General features: G+C 43.0%; 1 protein-coding gene across 4 annotated transcripts in view; it reads left to right on the top strand.

Moving 5' to 3' along the window:
* Positions 1-2,547: 2,547 nt before the first annotated feature.
* The window catches only part of ldlrap1b (low density lipoprotein receptor adaptor protein 1b), a 37,431-nt gene continuing 13,409 nt past the window's right edge, over positions 2,548-26,569 (top strand). For 2 of the 4 annotated variants that reach the window (XM_030117582.1, XM_030117581.1), the window contains exons 1-5: positions 2,553-2,848; positions 18,950-19,092; positions 20,622-20,734; positions 24,104-24,218; positions 25,449-25,521. In XM_030117582.1, coding sequence (XP_029973442.1) covers positions 2,764-2,848; positions 18,950-19,092; positions 20,622-20,734; positions 24,104-24,218; positions 25,449-25,521 — 529 coding nt within the window. In that variant the 5' untranslated portion in view covers positions 2,553-2,763. Of the gene's footprint in view, positions 2,849-18,949; positions 19,093-20,621; positions 20,735-24,103; positions 24,219-25,448; positions 25,522-26,569 lie in introns of all 4 variants that reach the window. The other 2 variants (XM_030117583.1, XM_030117580.1) reach the window with 2 other exon arrangements.

Raw genomic sequence — 26,569 nt, forward strand, 5'->3', positions numbered from 1 at the left:
AAGTAATGAATTATTGAATTATTACAATATTCATCTTTTGGGCTATAAAAATTTAATCTAAAGCTTAAATACAGTATGAGCTGAAATTAAAGAAGTAGTCTTTTGGCTCAATTTGGCTTCAGCAACACTAAATGAATGTTTATTGTGTTTCTCTTGCATTATCTGAAAAGTCTCAAATTATTGGATTCATTCTCTGAGGTCATAATTTATATTTATTGACTCTTCAGCTTATCAACCGTTTTTTCCTCTAAACTCCAGACTTCCAAACTTTGCCAGGGGTGGCTTTTAATTCTGAACAATGACTCACTGATACAATACATCTTTTTCTAAGAAACAACCCCTCCATCCTTCCTGGCCTGCAGCTGTTTGCTTGAATCTGGAGCGAAGGTTACAAGAAGTGTGCAGGAAGTGCCTCACACTGCATATGATCAACGCAGTCAAGGAACTTTGGTGGAGACAGACCCTAACCCTAACCCTTTGATTGACTTTCAAACTATAAAATGATATTTTCATTGTTTGCTGGGATCAAGAGATCATAACTTACTTTACTAGTTATACGTATGTTTCTAAACTGAATCTGTTTCTGTATAGCCCGTGACTGATATGACTGGAACTCATTCAAGCATACCGTACATCAGGGCTACTCAACCCTGGTCCTCGTGGGCCGCAATCCAGCATGTTTTAGATGTTTCCCTCTTCCAACACAGCTGATTCAAATGATCAGGATCGTTATCTGCCTGATCATTTGAATCAGCTGTGTTGGAAGAGGGAAACATCTAAAACATGCTGGATTGTGGCCCACGAGGACCAGGGTTGAGTAGCCCTGCCGTACATGGTCATTTACATTCATTTCCGTCTCAGTGACAATAAAATGAAAATGTCATGCAGGGCTAAAGCATACCCTTAACCACCAGATTCAGGGGGAGGCCTATCCCAAGCTTTGAAAATATCCCAACTCCCTCCCAGCTCCTTTTCAAAAAAGAAGCTTCACAGTTACACTTATCTGAATCCCTTCAACCTCAAGCAGAGACGACATTAATTTGGCATTCCAATCACAGTTAGAACCAATAAATGTTATTCTAATATGAAAGAAAAACAGCTGAAATCCATGTTTTCCCCCTGTGGATTGTTTAATTACAGATAAGGAATTGCATTTTTCATGCATCAGCAGACTGCTGCTTCAGCTCGACTTTCTTCCAAACTACAAACAGTCAACTGATGACGGTCACAAAAAAACACGATGAAAAACTTGTTCTGAACATTAAGATTGTGTTTTTCCCCAAATGATTCCTTCAATCTGATCTCTCAACCATAAAGAATCCAACCAAATTGACAAACAGTAACCACATAACACCAAGCAATATATTCTCCTCGCCGAGGGTCTGATTAGGTAGAGCATGGAGGATTTTTTGTTACTGATATTTTGAGGCAGAGTTGCATTGTCCACGGATCAGTTCTGCTTTGTCGCTGCTGTTTTTCTGAAAGCACTGTGATATCAGGTAACAGACGTTCTGACAACGAGGAGCATTCTGATGTGACATTTACTTGGACCCTGGCCAGAGCACAAACATAACACCAACGCCTCTAATCCGATTTTTCAATTCAAAATAGAGCCAATCTGATCAGATAGAAGTGTTTATATTATGAAATTTAATCAGACTGGCTTTTAATCGGATTACTTACGGTCTAACTACCTTGACTCAGAGGATTTCAGAGCACACATTTTTTGTAAAGATATTTCAGGTTGTAATAATAGAATGGTTGTCTGTTCTTTGTTATTGGTTGTTGGTTGCTGGGCCTGTCTTTGCAGCGTTTTCATGTTCTCCCTGTGTATGCATTGGTTTTCTCTGAATAGATCCGTTTTCTCTCACTCCCAATTGATGACTCTGAATTGCCAGTGTGGGCTCACACGGGTCTCTTTTGTGATCTCTCCAAGGTGTACCCTGACTCCAATTCAGTGACCCTCAACTGCAACAAGTGGAGATGAATGGATGGATTGCATAGGTTTTGTAAAAGGGCACCGGACGTGAGTTTTTATTTCTAGGGTGTACTCATACATTTCTGTTTTAAAGGAAAAGCACTTGTGAGTTGTCATTATTTTTAGGAAATCTTTTAATAGCTCTGGACCAGTTCATATGAAACCAGGACATATGTGACACCCTTGTCTGCTGTCATAGTAGTAGGCAGCATCAAATCACTGACAGCACGTGTCCAGTAGACGATCTGATTGACATCCACACGCAGAGGTGAGCGGTCGATCGTTCAACAGTAGGAGGCGTTTGTTGCGTGTCAAGTGAAGAGCTGACGGTCAGGAATACAACGCACGGTGACTCAATTAAACACGGTGGCTTTAAAGGCAGGTCGTGATGAGGCTACCAAACCACACGGCACAGGCGGAGGGGAGCGAATCCGTGCTGTGAGCGCGTAGTGAGAGGTAGAGCGACGGCACCGCCCGCCCGGGATGTCAGCGCGGCTACCGCCGCTGCTGCTGCTGCTGCTGCTGCTGCAACAAGCACCTCGCGCGGCGCCTCGCTACACGAGCGGGCGTCACGAGTATTATCCGCTTCATTTACATATATAACACCGCCCAGGGGGACGAACATGATAATCCAGCCTCGGTCGAAAAGCTGCCGTGCGGAGGGGAGGAAAAAAACCACCGAAAAAAGTTTAAACGTGAGAGGGCTGCTTTAAAAGCGAGCGAAGTGTTTCGACAGAGAGGAAGCGGCGCTCATCGGGCTCTTTGCCCCACTTTCGGATTACGATATGGACGCTTTGAAATCCGCTGGAAGGGCAATTATACGCAGCCCCAGTATCGCCAAACAGTCCTGGGGTTCGGGAAGACACAAAAGTAAGTACACGGTCGCTCAAAATATCGTTACTGCGTGCAGACGTTAGCGAGATAATTTGGCTTGAGCACGGCTAACTAAACGAGCTAGTCTCCGCGAGTCGCTGCCATTACCAGCAGCACTTTACAAGTGGCTCCGCGGACGCCGGCGGCTGGTCGGCTGCTGGAGTCAGAATAGCTGACAGGGAGGGAGGGAGGGCGTTTGAAACATTCGGCCACCTGAATTGTAGCAGGCATGTCAAGTAAATGCTTTGCTGTCCCTGTGAAGTTGATCCACAAACTGGCAGCGGCTCGTAAACTGACTCCAGTTGAAGCCTTTCGGGAGAAACAAGTTCAGTCCTCAAACCGGTTCCGCACAGGATTCCTCCCTTCGTGTTGGTTTCCTGCGAAGACGTGTCGGTGCCGACAAAAGTTTTTTTTTGGAGGAGTCCCCGCACATCAGCGGCTCTGAGAGAAGCTGCACCCCGGCAGAGTGTGCACCTGAGGTCAGCCACGGGAGCGGAGAAGGCACCGGTGTTACGCGGAGTTCTGCATGACTGCTCACAGTCTCACCCCTCCTCCGCTTCAGCGTCTCCGGTTGAGCGCCTGTAGTTAAAATACGAGACTTAAATGGCAGCCCATTAACTCTAACATACCCAATTAGAGTGCGCCATTGACTTTAGACTGTTTTTAGTCTTAAAAAAAGAGATGGAGGAATTGTCAGGAGTCGTGCAGAAGTCTGCATACAACACCTGGGAGACGAGCGGTCGTCTTCCAGACAAGGCTGCACGAGCCTAGCAACGTTCTGTTGCTAGGCGATACACTGTGTGAAACAAAAAGAGAGGGAGGCTGTATTTAAGGAGTGGTTGCGGATTCTTTAAATCTCTCAGCGGCGTCCAACCCTTGCTTGAATGAAGGGTTTCACCAACACAGCCAGATCGTTAGGTTTTGCTTGGACGTGATTGCTCTTCATCATCCTCCCAATGTCCTCTCTCATATGACTGATTATGACTACTCCGCTGTCACGTGCAGGCAAGGCTTCCTAATGTTTTATGTTTGCTTACACAAAGAAGAGGAGGGGTGTCCCTTGCTCTTGTGCATTTCTGATGTTTTTTTTTCTCTCTCCCAGTAGACAATAGGGCTGCTGGCAGTGCGTTGATACACGTGCCAGACAGTGCAATCGATGCTTTGTTTTGGTCCCCTCCTCTCTGGTGCACAATCAGCAGGGTCCCTCCACAACCTGACCAGGGGATGGTCACAGCCCCCCCCCCCCCCCCCCCCCCCCCCCCCCCCAATCAATCAACTGCTGCCACTGATGTTGAGCTTCACTGATGGCTCCATATTAGTGGCAGAAGTCACATTCCCCCTTTATCCGTCTGAGCAGAGAGAAGGAACGTTCTGTCAGTCATGTTGCATATGGTATAGTTTCTCCATTTGCATTGTTTATCACAGGTTCCTGTTTTTTTTCTTTCCCACATGTGACTTCCTTTTCTTTTTTCAAATCTTAACGTAATTTCAGGCTTAACTAGAGTTCACTGTCATGAGTGAAAAGGAACTTGTCTGATCTTGTTGCTTGTGTTGGCTTCTGCTTCAAACTGGACCCTATATTTTTCACAAGGTAAAAAGAAATTCATACTCATTACTTGAAAAGGGTACCTTCTCCCTTGCATTATATCAGTGTTAAGCCTTTCCAGGGTTTGACTGTTCCATAATTAGAGGTAAAGTTTTGCCACAAGTCTGTAGTAAGATTGTCTCCCCTGCCTGTGTGTGTGGGCTTGCCTTGTCAAAGCAGCCTATTCACTCCTTTGGCATCACTCAGCACTGCATTCCTTCTCCCCTGTGTCAGCATTGGATTGTAACAGGTTCCATTATTGTTTTAATAAAACTGCTGTGTCTTTTCTCATGATCCCCATGTGTCAATATTTGGAGTAGGATGGCCCTGGCACCTTTCAGCATGGTTTTGAACACACTGAATTGACAAGATGCCTTTTTGCTTTGCCCTCTCATTACATCAACATACTTCTCATTTTTAAATGGAGAAGTGCAGGATGCAGCATTAACTGTCTTTTTAGGTCAAGGAAGTTGTGTTTTTTTTCCCTCCCCAATTTGAAAAGAGTAGGAGGCAGAAAATCCCTGTCTGCATTGAAGAGAGACAGCTCCCTCCCACGTGCTTGGTCAAGAAGCTGTCTTCAGTGGGGTTGTCAATATTGAAGCAGCTAGCTATCAGAAGGACTGTTCAGTGGACCCGCTGTTTGATCCACATTTAGTTTAATGCTGACTTGTTGGTTATGTTTGTTTTTTTTTTTAGTGCAGTTTAGCAGTGTCACCTCATTGTGTTGCGTTGTTCCGGTTGGAGCCGGGCCTTTCTGTGCAGACTTTGCATGTCATCTGGTTTCTTCCCACATTCAAAAAAAAAAATAAACATACATTTGAGTTTCATTGATGAACCTGAACTGATTGTAGATGTCAATGAGAACTTGTTACATGTTAAATATTAAAGTTGCCATTAAGTAGAATTCAGCATCTCAGCTGCCTTATCTGCTCTGACCACCACAGCGCCTCTGGGGTGGGCAGTGCAGTCCGTGTCCCCTGCACAAAGTCAGCTGGAAGGCTGTAATGGAGATTGCTTCCTGTAGGGATCCTTTATGGAGTTGTAAAGTCCTTGCTGATTTACAGCACTGTTAGATCTTCTATATCTTTAAGCTGCTTCTCTGTTGCACAGTCAGTGAGCAGTGTCATGTGTGGACTGAGCTGTGCAATCATGCTTTGTCACCGTTTCTCCTGAAGGGCAATTTTAAAACCCTGTGGAGAAATGGATGTTTAGTTTGGCTCCAGCTGACTGGGCTGGAATGATACGATCACTTCAAACATGGTAATTGTTGTTTTTGTGTTGGCCCACATGAGCGTCTAGTCACAGCAAAATGCATTGGTAAAGAAAGGGTTGATCCTTCGGTATCTTTTAGACCAGGGTGCATATTATATTTTGTTATCTATTCCCATGTGTTCTTGAGTAAACGCTGTTTTTGTGCTAGCTACAAGTTCAGGTCAGAAGGCATTATGCAGCTTTAAAAAGAGGGGGAAAAAACATCTAGGATATAAATGAAATGCAAAAATAAAGTTCCTGCTGGGATTCTCTTTTTAATTAATGGTGTTTTCAATAAATAGGCAGTAGATGTTATTTGCCCCAGTTTTTCAAAGTGGAGACTACTTTTTAAAAAGGAAAAGAGGCCTTTCTATGAAGCTGAGAAGACGGTCAGTGCCTAACCAGTTTGCTTTCCTGGTAAGAAATAATTGATGTAATCTCCTTCAGCCATATGTCTAGACATATGGTCATTGTGGTAGTCCACAGTTCATTTGTCACAAAGGCGGCTCGCTGACTAAATAAACACCACTTGTAAGAGGGAGACCTGTAAATACTAATTACACACCGTATATTTAGATAGTGATCTCTGAATAGAGGCAGTCAGACTCTTGGTTTGAGTGTTCCCAGGAATGACTTCTCTTTCCTTTAGTTTGCTCAAGCAATACAAGGCAGTGGGCCGAACTGTTCCGGCAGGAATGATGCATGGTTGTGCGTCTGGTTTAACCCTCCCTGCTGTAACTTGCCTGTCTAGTTGCGGTTGTGCTTGACCAGCAGGCAGAAATGTTGAAATATGTTGCCCTTGCCACCCTGTTCGGTACTATTGAGCATGTCAACCTAATGCAGGAGAAAAGATATGGTACTAGTGTAACATTTAAGTGTCTGAAAAGCTGTGTGTTCTGTAATGGTTGTTTATTTCTTTATTAGTTTTTTTTAATATCTAATCTGGTTAAATAAATATACAATGATGCTCTGTCAAAAGAAACAGGCTTTTTATTAACCTTGAGCAATTACATATAAGCCTCCAGGATTTGGCATGCTTGCCTCAGGATCTGCTTCCTTTATGGTATGTAGAATATTTGAACGCTACTATAAAGCACACAGAACTTTGCACCCATTTATTAGCCTTAAAGGTGGGTCCCAGGATTTTGACAGCTCAGCCATCCAACCACAGCCACAGTTCATAACTCTGTCACATATTTGCATATTTCGTTTGGATAATTGTACAGCCATAAATTAAAATCAATTAGGCCTGAAAATAGTTATGAGGATTAAACACCCCACCCACTCTAGTGCATTCCTGCAAGATTTTGTCAACTGGTTAAATGAGGCAAGCATTCCAGTCTTACAGGCAATATGTGGCAACAGAGCTTCAAAGAAAACCCAGGTTTATTTATTCATATTTCCCACTCCCGCCATCCTATGGTACCGTCTTTGTGTTTCTGTCCTAGTGAGTCATTTCAGTACCGAGTAGAATTCTGGCCTCGAGCGAGGTCCGTGGTCTTTCATTTTAATTGGGTCCGGAAAAGGCGTCCTCTCTGCTGCTGAAAGTCTGGGATCACTGTGTCGGTATGCCTCACTTCCTGCTGAATTCAGGTGGCGTGTCATTCTCGTCATAATAGAAAATCTATTCAGTCCATGCATCTGCAGCATTTCTCAACCAAAAAGGAAATGATTCACAGTTAAAAAGCTGAAGTTGGACAGGATTTGTAATTCCTGTTCAGATTTCATCGTCTTAATTATTCGTGGCGTGTTTTTTGGACTATTTGTGACTCTCATTAGTTGCGTTAAAATCCAGTTGCTGTTGTTTAGTGTAGCTGAGGGCAGGGTGCTTTAGGGATCAGTTTCATAACCCAGATTGTTGTTGAGAGTACATTCTGACCTCAGCTGGTCATCAGCTGTAATCCCTCACTGGCATGACCACTCGCTCCTCTCCCCTCTCTCGTCACTTTCCTTCTTTGAGTGGATTTAGCCAACGCTGACAGACACATGTCTCAATGTCAGGACTTAACTTATAAGACATTCAGCCTGAACAAATCCTTTCCGCTTCCCAAGTGAAATTGTTTTGGATGGTTTATAAATGAAATGTGGACAGCTTCATCCTCTGTGTCTTTGGAAATGCTGAAACATTGATATTTGAGAATATCTAATGCCCGTTTGTCGAGGAGACAGAAGCATGCTGGTGCCCAAGGAGTTAAAAAAAGATGTCACAGGCTGATGGGTGAAGGGATCGCTCCCGACTGTTCATTTCACCCCCTTTGTATTGATTTGTCCTTTTAGTGAACTTCAATCTACATTATGTCTGAGTGGACACAGGCGTCTAATGCTTTTATTTGTATACTACGTCACACAGAGAGACTTTGACCCGGCTTTCCAATAATATGTAAAACATTTTTCACAGAAGCTGATGTCAAGAGGGGGCTGTGACTGTAGTCCGGGATCAGTCTTTGTACCAGGCAGGAACAGGCAGTGACAATTGTCCCCTGTGGACTAACACACTTTTTCCCTTTCAGCTGAAGCTCAGTCTTTCTCTGTTTAACAATGCTCTGTCTCAGCCTTTCCCCATAATAGCTTTTGTTAGGAATTAGTGATGATTGTGCTCAACTCCCAACTTGCGCTGAAATCACCAGAGTGAACAAAACAGACACTCTACATATAACATGGTTGCATCTGCAGTCCTGCAATAGAAATGCAGAAGTTCACTTTTTGGAGGCAAAGCTGGAAATTGTGTGGATGTCTCTGAACAAACTTTGCGCCCTGTGAAGCCCTTCAGGCATCTTCCCTCATCTGAGTCTGCAGTTTCTAAATGAGCTCCCGGTGTCCTGATTGGAATCTAATAATGCTGGAATATGTCCTTTTATTTTTGGACTTGTTGTGAGGTGAGTGGAAGTCACATCACCATATTCAAGGGTCAGATGAGGCCTTGAATAACTGAGGACACATAGCCACAGCTGACAGATTGCAGCTGGGAAATATTGATCGTTTTTTTTTTTTTTTTTTTAGGTCCTCTTCTTGTTTTCAGAGGATGTTTAAATTTGTTTGATGCCTGTGTTGTGTGTAAAACAGCCCTTAGCTATAGCATGTACAGAGTTCACTTATGTGGTGTGTTTTCACCGACTCGGCAGTAAAAAAAAAAAAAAAAAAAGCAGTCCTATACTAAACATTTTTAGCCATGTTCGCCCTTTCACACACCATGTTAATTGATGCCATGCAGTTTGTGGTTTTTGCATCGACCACAAGTACCCCACCAACATTGGGATTGGAAAAGGAGCTGCTCCACCCAAACTGAGTAATCACGGTTATCTAATAGTATGTTGCTCAAATCACTGCATTGCAGGACATGTTTTGTTCTTCACGATGAGCACACGAGATTTGGTTTATCTGGAGACAATAACATGTACTACGAAAAATCTTTCTGCGTTACTTCTGAAACACAGAAAATATAAATAAAATATGAATAATATGTATCAATCAACTCCCTACAGATTATTTCTTCAAAATATTGTATAGACGATCCTCTCATATCAGTGTTTTTGTTCTTTGTATTCTTGGATGAACGGCACTGACAATGAAAGGCACGAAGACAGAATACAGCTCTACAATGGTTGATTTAGTCTTTAGAGTTGTTGACAAAAAGATAAATGAGGAATTACATCAACTTGAAAAAGCTAAGTTGTTGGGCTACTATCTGTGCTGGAATTTGAGAGGGATTGGCCTGTTTCTTGAAATTCTACTTTGTGTAGATAACCGACGTTGGGTTAAACATTTCGTCCAGTGTGTCTGCACGCAGAGTTGGTAGCGTTACCTTTGACTGAACACAGAGCTCTTCGAGGTCCACCTGAAAAAGATACGTCAATACGTCTTTTCCCAATATCCCTTGCTGACGCATATCTCCAGCCAAAGCAGGAGTGGAGTGCGACCTTATTATTTGCCAGATTTCTGTGCTTGTTCCCTTGCGGTTGAGCAGATGTGTATTAAACCAACAGAAACCCGGGTTGAGATTTTCTCATTTCCGTATCCTCAACGGGAGGGAAAAAAAAGTATGCAGGTGGGCAGGAGTGTGTCCAGCAAAAACAATGAGTTATTCATGGTTTTGAGAACCGGAGCACTCGGATAAACGCACTGGGATTTCTTTCTCTTTCTCCTGTGAAGAGTTCTCAGTGCTCCGAAGCTGCTCTCAAATCCTGATAAAGGGAGAAAGGAACTCTTGATGCAGCAGACTCCACTTGTGGAACCAACTGGAGCTGTGAAGTGCTGTCGACACTTTGACTGTTGACCCCAAAACTTTTCGTCTGTGTTGAACCAGCATGTGTTGGACTGCCACGGCCATCCTTTCTCTGTCTCTAGAATCCAGAAGAACGATGGATTCAATTGACTGTTTAATGGCTGCTACCAGCATACTTGTAGCTTTACTGGCATCCGATACTTCAAGGGTGCCCAGAGCTTCTCAGCTTGCAAGCTGTTTCAAAAAAGTACCACTTCCTAAATGATCCATCCTCTCTATAAAGTAAACAAGTTTAATTACTTATTCAAAGAGATTTACTGAGTTTGTAGCTAGTTTATAGTGTCCTGTTACCTCATGACAAAGTACAACAGATGCAACTGTTAGGTTACTGCATCAAGATTGAATCTCCTAAATGTAGGATTTACAAGAATGTGGTAACAGCTGTGCTTTTTCTGAACTCAAAATACGGAAAATGTCAGTCTTACAAGACAAGAAGTTTATGATAGTTTTTTGCCCTTCCCCCGAATCTTGGATCTTTGTCTTTTCCTGCCGTGAATCATTGTGTAAACTTGCAGAAAGGCTGACTCACCAAACAAGTGACACTTTGCTCTGTTTTGCCACCTCTGAATTGGTTTCAGTTTGATAGAACTGAGTAGCAAACTGTGAGGACGCGTGAGTATTTTAATCCTATTTATCTTCTTTATCCTCTCAACAGTTGTCCAATCATATCCTGTGTTTATGGGAGTGTTTCCATTCATTTACAAGCAGAGAAATACTGTTAATGTTGGCTGGGAGTGAGCGCGATTGCAGTGATAAAGCTCTGGGCTGTCAGGATGGCCCTGGTGATTTGTGTTTTTGTGCCTGTATCTCCCAGCACCAGAGCGTTAACTACATTATTTAGCCTGCACTGGCTGCATAGTGGAGTGCTCCTGCTGTTTCCACGGTGATTAAACTGTTGCATCTCCCTAATTGTCCATTACTTTTGTCGAGCAGAGGGTGTGTGTGTTTGTGTGGATTTATGGTGGGAATTTTTGACTTGTGGCCATCATTTGCATATTTTATCTGGCATTTGACTGCATGTCACTGTTATTTCTTTCTTTGTGTTCAGCAGTTCAGTTTGCTATTTCTGCCTGTCTTTCTTTTCTGCACGGTCCTTCCGTCCCCCCTCCACCCCCCTTCTGTCTGTCTGTTCTCTTCCCATCTCAAAGAAGAGACGAGGCCAGGAAGAGCGGATATTCTTTCCTAATTACGGTCTCTGGTAATGGCTGGTGACTTTGACGGCGATACTGATCCTCTCTGACCCTCCCCGTCCAAACCGCCTGCTTCATTTCCTATTTGTTGAATTGACCGAAGCACCCACCATCACCATTTTTGAAACACTGCACGGGCTCAGTACACAAATCCCTTTGATTATAATTCCACGAGACCTCTGCACTGTCTTGCCTCTTAAAATCTCTGGTTGCATCAAAAGACCCCAACTCTGTCTGTAGCATTAGCTTCATTAAAACTTCATGAAGGTCCGGCTTATGCATAAACTGAAAAGACTGGATCTGAACGTAGAAGCTCTGACATCTCCAGTAAATCCTCCTCTACTACACTCTTGCATAATGAGATGTTGCATCTTGGCCTGACAGTCGGAGCTCACTGACAGCGGAAAGCCTGTCCGTCTAGATTTGAGTTCACAGCTTCATCCCTGCAGGTGCAGTGAGCTGTCCAACTTTACTGTCAGTAGTAGACGGCGGTACCTGCAGTAAAAAAATATTGCCTTCTGTTGCTTTCCTTATCGGGTTGATTCTTGGAAATAGCTGGTCCTTAATAATTCTTTTCATACTGAAGAAGTTTCTTTAAAGCGCAGAGCAGAGTGCTTTCCATGAACAGTGACAAAACTGCAATTCTGTGAACGGTTTCACTTTTCAAAAACCAGAAATGTGCGGTCAACACGATCGGGCGTTCTTGTGCAATAGAAACTGCCACCAGAGACGGCCTGTGTGCTGAAATGTAATTGCTCTAATGACCTGTTATCAGAGCCGTTTAGAAGAATGCTTGATCCTGAAATTTTGACCTTTCTGCACTGTTACACCTGTCTGCCTTTCAGATTCATCCCAGGTTTGATTTAGAAATTTTAAGCTTGTGGCTTCAGCCCAAGGGTGAGAGCAGTGTAAGGAAGTGCTGGATGTTTTTTTTTTTTTTTTTTTTTTTTTTTTTTCCCCTGGTATCCTGTCTTCTCCTGCTTTGCCAGTGGGATGTTGAGACTTGCCTGCAGCAGACAGAGTGGACTTCACAGCTGGCTGTGTGAGCAGACTGCAGCGAGTGTCTCCCTCGGAGCACAATGTACCGCTGCATGACTTTCTCCAACAAAACCGCATGTTGTGGATACAGATAGCTGGAAGCTTAATGGAAATTTGTTCTTTTTCTGAAGGCCGAGGGGGAAAATGTCATTCTTTTCTCTTGGCACTGGTCTGGTATTTCTCGCAGATTGTTCTTGTCGCTTCATTTCAGAAAAAAACCTTTTTTTCTTTCTTTCTGCTATTGTGTTCAACGGCCAATGAAATTTCAAATGGTTGTAGTTGCAGCAGAAAATGCATTCCACCTACTTTCAATTTTTCCTCTGCACTTGAGTTTTTCATGAAACATTAAATGTGCTGTCCAGAAGAAATGTGGTTCTTTTTCTTGTCATCTTCTGAATATGCTGTTTCATTGAGTTATACTACAAATTATGAATCACATAATTTGGCCTTAATAACCTCCTTTTTTCCAGATTTTTATAATGGTTTGTGAGATACTTCGTTAACTCCTAGTTATGAATGTTGCCTTTCTCTAAATGTAATTTAAAATAGCTCAAAAATCAAGGAACATTTACAAAAAGTTAACTGCTTTGTCTCTGACTTTGCTGCCAGTAGGAACTGATGTGCATGTAATGTAGGGGAAAAAAAGTAAACTTTGTCAAAATTGGGTCCAAGAACAGGAAAAACAGAAGTAGACATCCAAAAGCAATTAATATAAACTAGTTTCATGTTTTTTAATGCAATGCTCAAAAACATTGCATGTGCTGACGCTTCTGCACAAGTATTTAGTGTTCAAATAGTTGAATTTTAATAAATAATTTAATGTTCATTTTGCTTATTCATCCATCATCAGCAAGAGAGCAGTCTGCAGTTCTCTAATTAAAAATAGATATTTAAATGGATCATCATGTGGACTTAACTTCAGTCCACAACAAGTAGCTGTCTTTTATTCAAATACCAAGACCGCTTCTTCTTCTTTTCTCTTGTTTTAATGTTCGATAAGCTTATGCACTTTGTCACATAAGACTGTTTTGAATGATTTTGATGGAAATTTTCATTACTTTTGTAGAGTGGAGTAAAATGTTATTTTGTTATTCTGTGTTTGCTGTATTGACCAAAAGCATTTTGCTTCAGCGTAGGTGTTTGTAACAGAGGGCAAGTCAAGCAGTACAACCCTTTAAACTGTATCACGCAGCCCCAGAATCGTAACTTTCTTTAATCGGCTAGAGCCTCAAATTGATTACTGGATTCGGAGCACTTCTAAAACTTGGGTGACCTACACATAACCGTGCACCTGAAAGCCTCTTCTGATAAAGCCATTTCTCCTATGCTGAACTTGCTGCTCACCCTGTCTTAAATGAGACCAAAACCTGGTTTAACTACTAAATATTGCATTTTTCTCCACCTGTGAACGAAGTGCTGATCAAAAATCAACTCGGACCTTCTTCATATCTCGCATCAAAACCCGTGAAAATCCTGCTTCCTACACATCTCCACACATGAATGAACAAGAGTCGTGACTAGAAAAAGCCTACAGTCTTTGATTAAATACTTTTTCGGTCCCTTCAGTTTGAATGTTTTACATTTTCACAAATGCCATAAATCAGAAAGGAGTATTTCTGATCTTACATTCTTCCATTATACAGATTTCTTTCCTCTTGCTTATAGTTATGTATCGCTATGGTTAGTTTTTATGTGATAACTGGTGCTTAGTGTCTACAAAGAAGCTATTAAAAAAACAAACAAAAAAAAACAAGGTGCAGACGTGCAAAGCATGATCCAGAACAGGTCCAAACCTACCACCCGGGTTTATTGTCTGCACCATCCTTTTGAAGATTACCGACTAATCAAACCTTGTGACTTCGGAAGCAGCTGTTCCTCTCGATGCCTTTTTCCCACCAATCCAAACCCTTCCACTGAGCGACCGTCATCACGCTCTGCGGCTCGCTCTCCCCGGCTTATTTACAGGCAAGTGTCGCCCAGGCGAGCAGCTTCCACTGACCATCCGCAGCGCCGGCGTAGCCAAGAAGCCTTTGAAGTTTGCTCTAATCAGCAGCACAGCTGCAGCTAGCTGCCGCAGAGGGGGCCGCTCGCTGCCGGTGGTTATAGTAGGTGGGGGAGGTTGGTTGTGTGAATGCAAATGTGACCAATTTGAAAATGGATTATTATTGGGTACAAAGCGGCACTCTGGGTTTTATGCACCAATCTAAAAATAGCCGTGGTTCATGAGTTGCTCATGAACTGTCCACGTGAATTCTTTTTTTTGGTTAGGAAAGCAGTTGTTTTATTGCTCTCTCAGCAGCTTGGACAAATGCAGAAAGTGTCGATTCTCCTGTGATCTTTCTCCTCTGGTCCCACAATACCATCCTCCATTCCTCTAGGGATGGGGTGTTCCCACATCTCTTCTGATGGTCCCCAGAGACGGCCCACATGCAGTCATTAGTATGGACCAGATCGAGCAGCCTGCTTCGGCGGCTGGCGTTCTGTGACTAATACCTCCTCAAAGCCTCGTGTCACTCAGTGTCTTTCAAAGCAAATCTGACAGTTTGCTGACAGCTCTGCTCTGCTGAATTTGAACAGTGTTTCCTTCTGTAAACATTGGGAACCTCTGGACCGAAGGTTCACTGCTGCATTTGCAAATGCAGGTAAACAGTATATGCTGGGGGTTTCATGTGAGCCAAGGTTGAGTCTGCTCGGTTCCCATCATATTTGTGTAAGTGGATTCGCCTTGTAATGGACATTTATATTCCACCTGGGCCACTTGGCAAGTCGATTCAGGTCACGATCAGCTTGTGATTCCTCCCCACAGATTGTATTACAGTAGAGGTGTTACTTATCCAGGCACTAATGTAACTGCAGGATCAGCAGCAGAGGACGGCCCGATACGTTCCCCAGAGCTCAGAGACCTTGACCTGACTCTGGGTGTTCACTGTCAGGACTCACCCATTACTTAAGTATAGCTTTGACTGGAGCTGTATTTAGACCATTAAAAACCATTCTCTGTAACCGCTGGCAGTTGGCTTAGTTTGGCTGAAGAAGAGAGGATTATTATAGGTTTTCCTTTGCTGCCATTTCCAGATGGATTGTGTTCCCCTAATGATATGGTTTCTCAAACTGAATAATAGTGTTCACATGAAAAGCTGTGGACATTGATAGTCTTGTGTAGCGCTCTGTGACAGGAAAGACAGAATTGATTTAAGGAGCACTTTTTTTTTTCACTGTTCATTGTTAAACTGTTTCTTAATGAAATACTTATTTTACATGCTGCCTATCCACATTCAACCCCAAGCCATTAAAACAGCTGATGACTGTTTAATTTGCACCCATTAAGCACTAAATGAATTTACTCAATTAAAGCTGTAACCACTAACATGAGAAAAAAAAAAAAAAAAACATGTAGCAGCTCCTGCGTCCCCATTGAAATTAAAACTGCCCAAGCTATAATGGGGTCAATAAATGAAGGTACATGTAATAAAACAGTTAAACTAATTGATATTCAGATGATTTCCTCAACATTTAATCTGTTTATTGATGTAGGGCTGTGAGTCATAAATCAAAGGCATCATGCTGTTGTGTATTCTCTCAATCCAATCTTCAAACCCCCATAAAATGAATCTTTCAATCTGTGACAAATGCATAGATGTAACATGTGCATTCAGCATCAGAAGTGCACGCATGTGTGTGTGTTCTGTACTTGATTAGCAAGTCAGACTGACGGGGATGTATAAAGCACCTTTGGCACAACTGGTTGCTGAAAATGTTTGCAAAATTTGGAACATGCAATCTCTACGTCACTGTTTACCAGAAGTCATATTCCAGAATCTTAAGAAACCCACTTCCCTTTCGACTTTATTTCATGTGAAATCTTAGTAGATCTTTTCTTTAACCTTATATATCTTTTTAAAAAAGAATGAAACAAATAAAATCAATCAATCAATATCTGCAGCACGGTAAAGAAAATAAAGGCCAAAAAGATCAAAGCCAAGGTCACTTTGACCTTTAGGAAAAGTATGATCTATGAACTGATTCAGCTTAATAAAATTAGGCATCCATGTTTGCTCATTAAGCCTTATTTATACCCTATATGCAAGCAGTATGCCAAGGCGCACCTTCAACAGCGTCTGTTTAAAACACGATCGGAAGTCCGCAGACCACAGCGGCTGTGATTGGTCTGCTCTGCTGCATCATGGGAGATGTTTTAAACTCATGTGATCCAGATGATCATGAGGTGATGTGCACTTTATTGGGGAATCGTTGTTAAAGTCGACACCGAGCACGGGCAGGCAAAATATCGTGGTCGCAGTTTCATGCACAACGCTTTGTACACTTCAGATAATGTGGCCGACACTCTGCTGGAAGCTAGCTTGTGGTTCGCCGCTACGGTCTGCTGGCTTTCACCCGAGGCTCAAATTCGCAGCATCAAACCAATCAACCAATCTTTGTGCCAAACTGCTCATTATGAGCAGAAAATAAACACCACTGCTTTCATGCGGTTTTGCAGTCAATCCATCTCCGCCTCTGGCGTTATGGCAGTGAACTATGGGAAATGTGAAAACTGAGATGTTGGGAGAAATACAGATGGACTTTTAAAATATGATGTGCAAGTTGTTCAACACAAATATGCGAGCGCACTGCAGTCACTGTGTGCTGATGTCGGCAGAATTCAGGCAGGAGCGCAGATGATTCCTCCTCAGCCGTGAAATCTTAATCAGAGATATAGACAATTCATTAAATTATGTCTGAGGGCATTTAAACAAAAGTCAACAGACGACAGGAAACTTTTTACATCGAACTTGTGTTGGTGCGCACTGTGGTGCGATAACTTTTTCGCTACACTCGCACTACATCACAAAACAAGTGTAGCAGCACTTGGACCGCCGCTTCAGATTTTCTAAAAAACCAAAACAAAAACTAGCAAATATTACATTTTCATATAGGAGAAAACATTCCTGACATTCAGTTAAGAGTCAGTTTCTCATGGATCCTGTGGACCGTGGTATAAAACGGAGTTGCAGAGTTTGGCTTCATTGGGTGGAAGCTCATCTGTCTTCTGAAATCCGACACAGTTATTGAAGCTAATGAAAGATTGAGACGGCTCAGAGCTGATACTGTTTATGCAGGGCCTCACATCGGCTAATAACACGGTAGCAGTAACAACAGGCTCTGATTTCCATCACCTTTAACATCACGGATGTGGTGAGGAGACCGCACAGGAGGATGGATGGTATTATCACTGGTAGAAATTTTTTAATGGGTTTTTTGAGGAGGTAAATTAATTCCCTCTGCCCCTCACTTAGTCACACCACACACACATACACACAGACACACACGTCCATAAAGCTTTTATGAGGTTCAAGGAGAAGTTGGCATGTTTATTATGAGAGCAAATGGCTCAATAGTAACAAAGCAGCAGTGTGAATTTCCACATTCACCGGCCTTACTCTGGCTGTGCTGTGCTGTGCGTGTTTTGTTAAAACTACTCGAGTTTGAAGGCGTCTGAATGGTGAACTTGGGCACGCATGATTCAGTGATTTGTTGTGACTCAGACGGACACTGTTATCTTCTCGCAGACGCACATTGAAGAGCACGGGACTGCATTGACCAGTCTTTTATGAATGATCTAAGCCGTAGTAGCTTACATTCACGTTAGACATGAGTTGTGGAACAGAAACCAGGGGTCCAGTTTCTTTCCTGTTGAAACCTATTTTATAATCGTTTATCTACACATCCCTACAGAGGTCGTTACTTTTGCTTGAACAGTATTTGTCATTGGTTTGTGTTGGCTATGTAATAGTGATAAATGAGAACAAGGTATGCGGTTAAAGTGTGTATTATTAACACACTATTTCTATTAGGGATTTTTTCCACTGATGTTAAAAAAAAAAAAAAAAAAAAAAAACCACTGTCCTATGCAAAGTCATCTGCTTTTACACTGTCCAATTCAAATGAACTGAAGATTAGTGTTCCGAGTCCTGTCTGAGTCTCTACCCATAAAACCATGGGATTAACTGGATCAAGCGCACAGGTTTTTTTCTAAATTATGTTTTCAGACTGTAGAAGGAATCTTGAGTATCCGAAAATTTGTAACTTCAGGGAAACCTGCAAAGTTCACACAGATGGGGGGGGGGGGCCTTTTAGTCATATCAATCAAAACACAATAGGAAACATTTCTGGACCTTTTGTGTGACTTTGGAAAAATTAAATCAGTTTGTGTAAACAAGTCAGACACGCAGATATGGTTATGTTTGTTTTGGGTGTGCTGTTGTCGTTGCTGGGTAATTTCAGCTTTCAGCATAAGTTAAGAATCTCTCTCTAATGTGCAGTGAAAAGTGTATTTATGAGGCTCTACAGCCTACAAACGGCAGTGTTTTAAAGGGAATCCTAACAGGGTATGGTGAGATGATCAGCGGTGCTGATCCCTGAAGGGAACAGCTGAAAGATGAACAAGAATCTGTATTTTTCAAAAACGAGAGTGCTTAACTTTGTGATTTAAATGGGAAGGTAAAACATGACTCAGTGTAGAGCACATTTCTGTGTGCAGGGAGCATTAGGAAAAAAAACACGAGCTTGTTCCACACACACCCTTAATGAGGGCAGAGTTTGGCTGCTGTCATAGCGAATGTAACCGAGTCTGACGTCCCAGCAGTGGACTGAAGGGAATAAAGCACTGTCCTGACATGTCTGACGCAGGATTTTGAGGCCTACCTTACAGTACTAACAGCAGGGTCGGTGTGTGTGTGTGTCTCTCCTATCAGAGCTTCCGGAGAACTGGACAGACACGAGAGAGACCCTGCTGGAGGGCATGGTGTTCCAGCTCAAGTACCTGGGGGTCACGATGGTGGAGCAGCCCAAAGGAGAAGAGCTGTCTGCGGCAGCTGTCAAGAGGATAGTGGCTACGGTAAGCAAGAACACACGCTAATTGAAGTCGCTTTAAAGTGGGGCACCCGAAATCTGTTTTTAATACACCTCTATTCCAAAAAAAAAAAAAAAAACTATTCCCAGAAAATGAGTTTCCCTCAAGCATAAATAACAATTTCTCCACACCATCACCTCTGCCTCTTCAGAATCATCCGGTAGTTTCCACCTTTTTTTTTATGATCAGACTGACACCTCAGTGAAAAGTGAGCGGCTGGCTGCCTGCTGCCTTCCCCGAGGCCCCAGGTGACATTTAGAGGAGGATGCAATTAGCGTGGACAGTGTTGCTAAGTGTATGGCTGAGCCAGCTTTATCATGGCAGAAAAGGCTTAATGCTATTGGATCTGGCAGCTCAGTGGATAATGAAGTTAGCTGTGGCAGAATGGTGGGACTCGCGATACGGTGATGTAGGGCGAGGGAGGCCCAGGCTGATTTGGGCTAATCTGTAGACTGCCTTTGGTGTCCTTCTGAAAGGGGAAAGCTGGGCTGAAGCAGAATGGGATTTTCTTTTGAAGGTCCGTTTTTTTCTGTGTAGACTTGGTAAATTGAGATTGAGAGTCATCTACGTTTATCAGTCCGTGAGAACAAAGACTTTGAATTTGACGGTCAGTTTTTCTCCTGAGACAATTGCTTCAGTGTTTTTGGTCTTGCCTGAAAATCTGTGGTCTTATGTCAGACAGAGAGGAATGCGCCAACTGTTGTCACAGTGGTTTGACGTCAGATAACCTGAGATTAAAAGTGCCAGAAATTCCAGTCTGCAGTGTCAGTGCTGCGGCAGTGGAGCTTCTACCAATAGAAATGTAGCAGAAAATGACGTGACGGTCAAAATGACTCTGGCTCTACGGCAAAGCAGAAGTTTGCAGCTTCCTCATGAGTTGATAACACATCCACATTATACTTTCAGACTGAGCTAATTCCCAGAGATACATGGTAGTAGAACAACAGTATAAAGATTGCTTTACTTATTTCCTGAAAGCACTTGGATGATGTACAGCATTAATGTACATGTATGAGAAAATATATTTGTTTGGGAAAGTGTCAGGATCTGTCTGTAGCTAAATCAAGGTCAAAAGGTTAATTTTGAAGAATCCCACACCATTGCCAGTTGGTGCTACGCCCTCCCAAAACAGAACAGGGCCAGACATTTGAAACTGAAAAAAACAAGTTCTGAAAGTGAAAAGCAGTTTTGAACTTGCAAACTAAATTTGAATGTGACAAAATAAGAGCTTAATGTGAAAGACATTAAACCTACAAGTGAAAAAGATAATGTATATGAGAGTGAGTAGTTAGAAGGTATTCTTCGACTGGCTCTCAGATTAAGCCAGTCAACAGGGAATCAGGCTTTGCAACACGACTATTCTTAGTCCACATCTTTCACTGGCATCAGTGGATTTTCATTGCCGGGTTTGTATGAATTGTTGAATGTTGTTTCTTCTGTTCTCACACACCCTCTTTTCTCTTTGTGGCCTCCACCCCTCTTTTTTTTCCTGCCCTTCTTCCTTCTCTCCTCAGGCCAAAGCCAGTGGAAAGAAGCTCCAGAAGGTCACATTAACAGTGTCCCCTCGTGGAATCATCCTTTACGACAGTGCCTCAAACCAGCTGATAGAAAATATCTCAATATACAGGTGAGTTTTCCTCCTCTTAACATTTCCCAGCCTGACTGGGAAACAGTTTTACTCTCAGCTTATTGTTGTCACTCAGAAGTAAGTCATGCGTCTCATTTGTCACTGAAGACTCGCGGTGGAGTTCCAGTTTGTGTGCATGTGTGAGAGGAAGGGAGGGAGGATAGTCAGTCTATCAGCTGCACGTCTCATCAATCTCAGCTCTCTGAGGAGCACTTCAACATCTGTATGTCTGAGCTTTTACCTCAGGTGTCATTGACTGACTGACTGACACACACACTCTCACACACACACCACAGGCTTGTCTTCGGTAAATGCCGACAGATCTCACATGCCTGCCACAGCCTGCTCCCTCAAAGCCGCCTCGCCTCCATTGGCCTGGAGCTTATGAGCTGAGCCTGAATCACTTTCCGAAAATTCCACATTTATGACTCTTCATATCAAGTAGAGATGGGATTTTCCATCATTTCCTTCCTCCAAGCATGACCGAGCCTGTGTTGAATAATTTCCTCTAAAAGCTGGCAGATTCGGAACAAAGTTTCAATTATTGACACTTTCTCAAGTTATACTCAGATTCTGAGCGATAAGATGAGTCTGCTGACCGGTTTATCTGTTTTCCTGTCACCTCGGGCTGCTCAGTTATTTCAGGGGAAGGTTCAGCCCTCCTACCTTTGCAATATTACTTCACCTGTCCTGAAACAACTGCTCCCACCCCATGATTTTAATTTCTCCAGGGAATCCAGTTTATCTATATTAAAAATCTCGTCACTGCACCTTTGGGCTGTTCTGTCTTTGAGAAACCTCACAGTAATTCTTCTTTTTTCTTTTTAATCTGAAAATTGGTCAGAAAAAAGGATCTCATCTTATATTTTGGGTCTAATATTCAGCTTCCCTCTCTAGAAGGACACCAAAACAACACGGGGGCTGGAGAAACAGTGCTACAAACAATTAGTAGACACCTGACTGAGTTAGTTAAACATGAGATTCTCACAGCGAGCGGCCAGCTGCAGGTGCTTGTGACTCAAATGCTTTGGATGGCTGTGAGGCTGACGTACGAGGAGGGGCGGGCAGGATCGAAGCACGAGAGCCAAACCAGTGAGGCTGGACGTCTGTGCAAGGAGAAACCGTGGACTGCATAGAAAACTCTATGTAAAGAGGAAAGGCAGCAAAGTTACACTCTTCAGCTTTTATGGTATTTAAAAATCATCAACGGATTTCTAATTAAGATTTAGTCTGCAAAAACATTTTTCACATTTGAGCCTTGAAAAAGGGCGAAGTCGTTTTATAGTCGGCATCAGATCAAAATGGTGCGTCATTTAACCTTCATTATGTGTTTTTTTTCTGAGCAGCAGTGTGAAAAATGCTAAAACGGTGTTGACAGGAAATATAACATTGCCCTGGTTTCATTGCATTCTGCTCTGGTCCCCCTCTTGAACCCTGCGTTCATGCCTCCACCTAACAGGTGCTTGGTCTATTATGTTATTCTTTCTAATGCAATATCAGCTAAACTCCACATGTTACATCTTACTCAGGTTAAATTTTAATGGCTTAATGTTGCATTCCTGTGCATTCTATTGCTCAGGAAATCCCAGATTTAATATACAGTATTTTATTACTTTCCTGGCCTCCCATACATATTTTGTGAGTCTAGGAATGCATTAATCTCAATTGCTTCACTGCTTGGGGAAGCATGCAGCCACAGTTTCTGAAATTTGTTGTTGTGTTGGCAAACTTTTTTTTCTTTTCATAAATTGGCAGCATTAAAACGATGTGGAAGGCCCAAATAGAAGCTCCTGTTTGCATGGTATACATTAATGTGTACACAGTAGTCTCCGGTTTACTTGTTTACTGGAGGAATATTAAAATCCTCACGACTCTCTGGCTTTTCCTCTGGTTTGATTAAACTTGAATGTTTACTCTAAGGACATCGGAGACAGAAGGTTTTTCTTGATAATGCACCACTTCTGTCTCTGTAGGCTACGTGCCATAGCAACCGCTGCTCTGATGATAGAAAAATTCAAATCAATCAAAAGGGCAAACCACAAGAAGCTAATTTCCTGTTGCTTCTTGAACAATAACCAGCACTTGTGTTTTCACTTCACACGGTATCTTCTCACATCTTTGCTCCTACGCTTTCCTTGAACTTCAGCATGACTCAGCTTTACGTTTCAGCTCCAGTGACTTTTGTGTCTTCTCTGTGCAAAAAATACCCAAACCTCTGCGTTTTCACTGTGCATCCGTCACCGGTTAAATGTTGCACTCATTACAAATGCTCTCATTTACGGAAGTAAATAGTCTGAGGAGCAATGAGAACGCCGACGGTGTGAGATGAGTACAGCTGCGACCTCAGGATGACGCGGAGACGTAACGCAGCTGCTTGTGTCTTGTAACCTTTTGGGGTGCCGACGTCTGCGGAGAAGATGAACAGCCTAAAAATGGATCCACGTGAAATTCCCTCAACAGCCGCCCAAAAATAGTCCTGTAAATGTCAGTTGTTTTGATCTGACCCCGGCCGTGATCCTTCTCCTCGCCAAAGTTTTGGTCCCTCACTTGTAATTGTGTGTTTACTCTTTCCACACCCCGTCGGTAAACTGAGAGTGTGACCATCCCTTCTTTAAAGTGTGGAGTGTTGATCTGTGAAGGAGAAGAGGAGGACAGACGGCTCTCATTCATTACAGACTTCCTTGGTCCTTCTGGGTGTCCCTCCTCGACCGGCCAATGTGCTTATTGCTTTGTTTATTAGAGTAATGGCATCATGGCCAAATGGTGTAAGGAGCTATTTGTGCAGCATTATGGCCCAATTTAAAAACCTTTTCGTGCACCTGATGCTGACGAGGAAGACTCATATCTCTGTCACACGCAAGACAAAGGAATCTCACGTCAGCACGACCTTCTACCCTCCAAAACGCCAGACACAATCCCCTCTGCCTGAGCGAGTCCTGCCGCGTGCTTTACGGGCAGGACTCATCTAAAAAGGCTGCAATTTAAACCCATGTGTGTCTCAGGCAGACGCAGTGCGGTAATCAAAAAGGAACTGCCTTTAGCCAAACGGCACAGATGTCCCCTGCACACGTGTTCTGTTCAAACGCACGACATTGTTCATCTGTGTACCTGCACACAGCTGGCGTGTGTGTCTGGTCATGTGCACAGGGCTGAGATTGTGAGCACAGCTGGCCTCAAGGAAGGATTTTTTTTTTTTTTCCTCCCAGCAACAGTTTGAGAAATGCTAGATTGAACAGTTTAAATCAGATTGCTGCACTAGCTTAAAAGCTTAGTGCAGATAAAGTTTCCCAGTGGCTCTCACTTGCTCTGTGATGATTCCATAAAGAGTGTTTTATTATCTGTACGGATGACCATTTGTGTGTGTTTCAGAATATCATATTGCACTGCGGACAAGATGCACGATAAAGTGTTTGCCTACATTGTCCAGAGCCAACATAATGAGACTTTAGAGTGTCACGCCTTCCTCTGCTCCAAGAGAAAAATGGTGAGTAAATGGCTTGTGTAATGATGTTTCTCTGAGAACCCCACTGTGCATGAGTGGGCTGTTTATACACACAGCGATCCCATAAACTATTCATCTCTTAAACGCTCTCTTGCTCCTGTTAAGAGTTTAATGCCAACTGGATCCAAATAACCCGAAACGTTATTTACTGCCTTTTCCATTCCTCATTTTCTAATTGAAGGCAGGACACAGCAATGTCTGTGTTTCTCAAAAAAAAAAAAAAAAGGTCTCTGCAAGCTGGAACAAGAAGTTACAGGAACAGTGTTTATAGATGTAATATCAAGTGACTCTGTCGGCTCAAGCTACGAGACGACTGTTAGACATGAGCTGAATGCTGAATGGTCGCGGTGCTTCCCGACTACTGGGACAGTACAGTTTTACAAGTAGATCATGCAAGCAAATGAAATATTTGCAGTAAACTGGGTTTTATTTTTTACCTTGATTTGTTCACTCTGTCTGGTTGATTGATTTGCAGTGCATTTCACTACGAGCTAGTCTGGTTGTGGTCTAATTAGTCACACAGACAAAAAAAAAAGTTTTTGTTATAAAATCTCGCAGAGCGCTGTCCCTGGGTACAGTCAGGCCACGATATGTCCAACAAGACGTAGTTGAGGGTCGTCACCTAAAGCAGTGCAGCAGGAAATGGCATTGAGAGAATTGTAAACATACAATATACTGGGAGAGGCGAAGCATGTTGCACTCTTTAAAGGAAAGAAGAGGGACTGGATAAAGGGGACTTGTCTCTGAAAGTATACTATTCCTTTAATCACTTGTCACTTGGAAAGAGTCAATATGTTTCAGAGCCCTGAGAACCAAGACGCAGGCCCAAAGTGAAGTCAGGAGACAGAAATGAGTGAGCGCATGAAGGGTGCGGAGACTGTCATTGCTCTCTTGGCATTCTCTGCATCCCTGGAGGTTTTGCTGAAGGAGTGAGCCACTCCCTCCTCTTCCTTCCCCTCACTAATTTAGTTGTGGTCAAGAGGCCACATATCCTCCCAGTTACGTAAACAACTCGACATGAGATCCACGGGTTTCCTCTTCCTTTCCCTTCAAGCGTCTATAGAGTAAAGGTCTTCTTGTTTTCGGAGGTCAGTTCCTGTTTGTGTCACAGTCATCGACCTCCTGCTAGTTTCCTTCCTGATGAAGAGGTGCCCGTGAGTGTTCTTCATCCCTCTCTCCCGCTCATCTTTCCCCCTCTCTTCACGCCAACAGGCTCAGGCGGTAACCCTAACAGTGGCTCAGGCCTTCAGAGTGGCGTTTGAATTCTGGCAGGCTGCCAAGGAAGGTAAGCACTACAACCAGAGTCCTATTTCCTCCACATCGCAGATATTTCTCTACTCTTACTTTACACACTCTTCGTCCTCCTTGTTACAGTGTGTTTTCCTCCCATCTCTCCAGTATAACATTGATTTCCCCGTCTACTTGATCTTGGCCTTGACACGCTCTGCAGAGGTCATATGAAATACTAGAGACGCGTTTGCTGCTCCTCCCAGCCACTGCCTCACACACATAAAGGAATGTCCTCCTTAATTCCCCCTCGGTAGTTAAATCATCACCGAGACAGCCGGGAGACCTGTTTCAGCTTAGCAACGCCTCTTCATTACAGACAGCTCGGTCATAGTTAAAGACTCATCTGTGTGTTGACATACGGAGGGATGAGGAGGAAGAAAGAGCAGCCTGAGGCAGAGGTGGGACGGATGGAGTCAGACTTGGGTCGCCTTTGCAGTGATCTTCAGACTTACCTTTCTCTGTCTTGTTGTGCTTAATTGTAGCTTAACTGTACTTCATATTTTTAGCCTAATTCTTTGCAAAGACATTGTTACAGTGCAGAAAAAGAAAACACAGCTAGAGTAGTGAGGATATCTTCTGGGGATTTGTTGATGGATTTGTTTTAATCATTCATCCAGAAAGGATTGAAAACAATCATTTTGATTTAGGGATTTTTTTTTTTATTGCATTTTGGTAACTTGCTGTTCTGTTTTTTCCATTTTCATCATCATGCACCAGAAATCTAAGCTGACTTTGATTCAAATTTCTTTAGACTCATCAGTTAAATCATGGCAGGACTTCGTCCTGCTCAGTCTTCGGCTTCAATTTAAAAACCTCCACTGATCCAGCCAGTCTCATAACTGCAGGTTGACTGCTGTAAAGCTCTTCTGCTCGGCATGAAAACACCCTCTGACCTCCGACAGGTGACCTACGACACCCCCATCCCCGATCTTTGGGACTCTTTAAAGTACCAGCACAGTGAGAAAGCACAAAGCAGGAGTGGTCACATAATGGCTGCAAGGAAGAACATGATGGTGCTCTGCAATTGAATATTATGTGGGCTG

The sequence above is a fragment of the Salarias fasciatus genome, chromosome 19 (genome assembly GCF_902148845.1).
Source record: "Salarias fasciatus chromosome 19, fSalaFa1.1, whole genome shotgun sequence".
NCBI classification, from domain to species: domain Eukaryota; kingdom Metazoa; phylum Chordata; class Actinopteri; order Blenniiformes; family Blenniidae; genus Salarias; species Salarias fasciatus.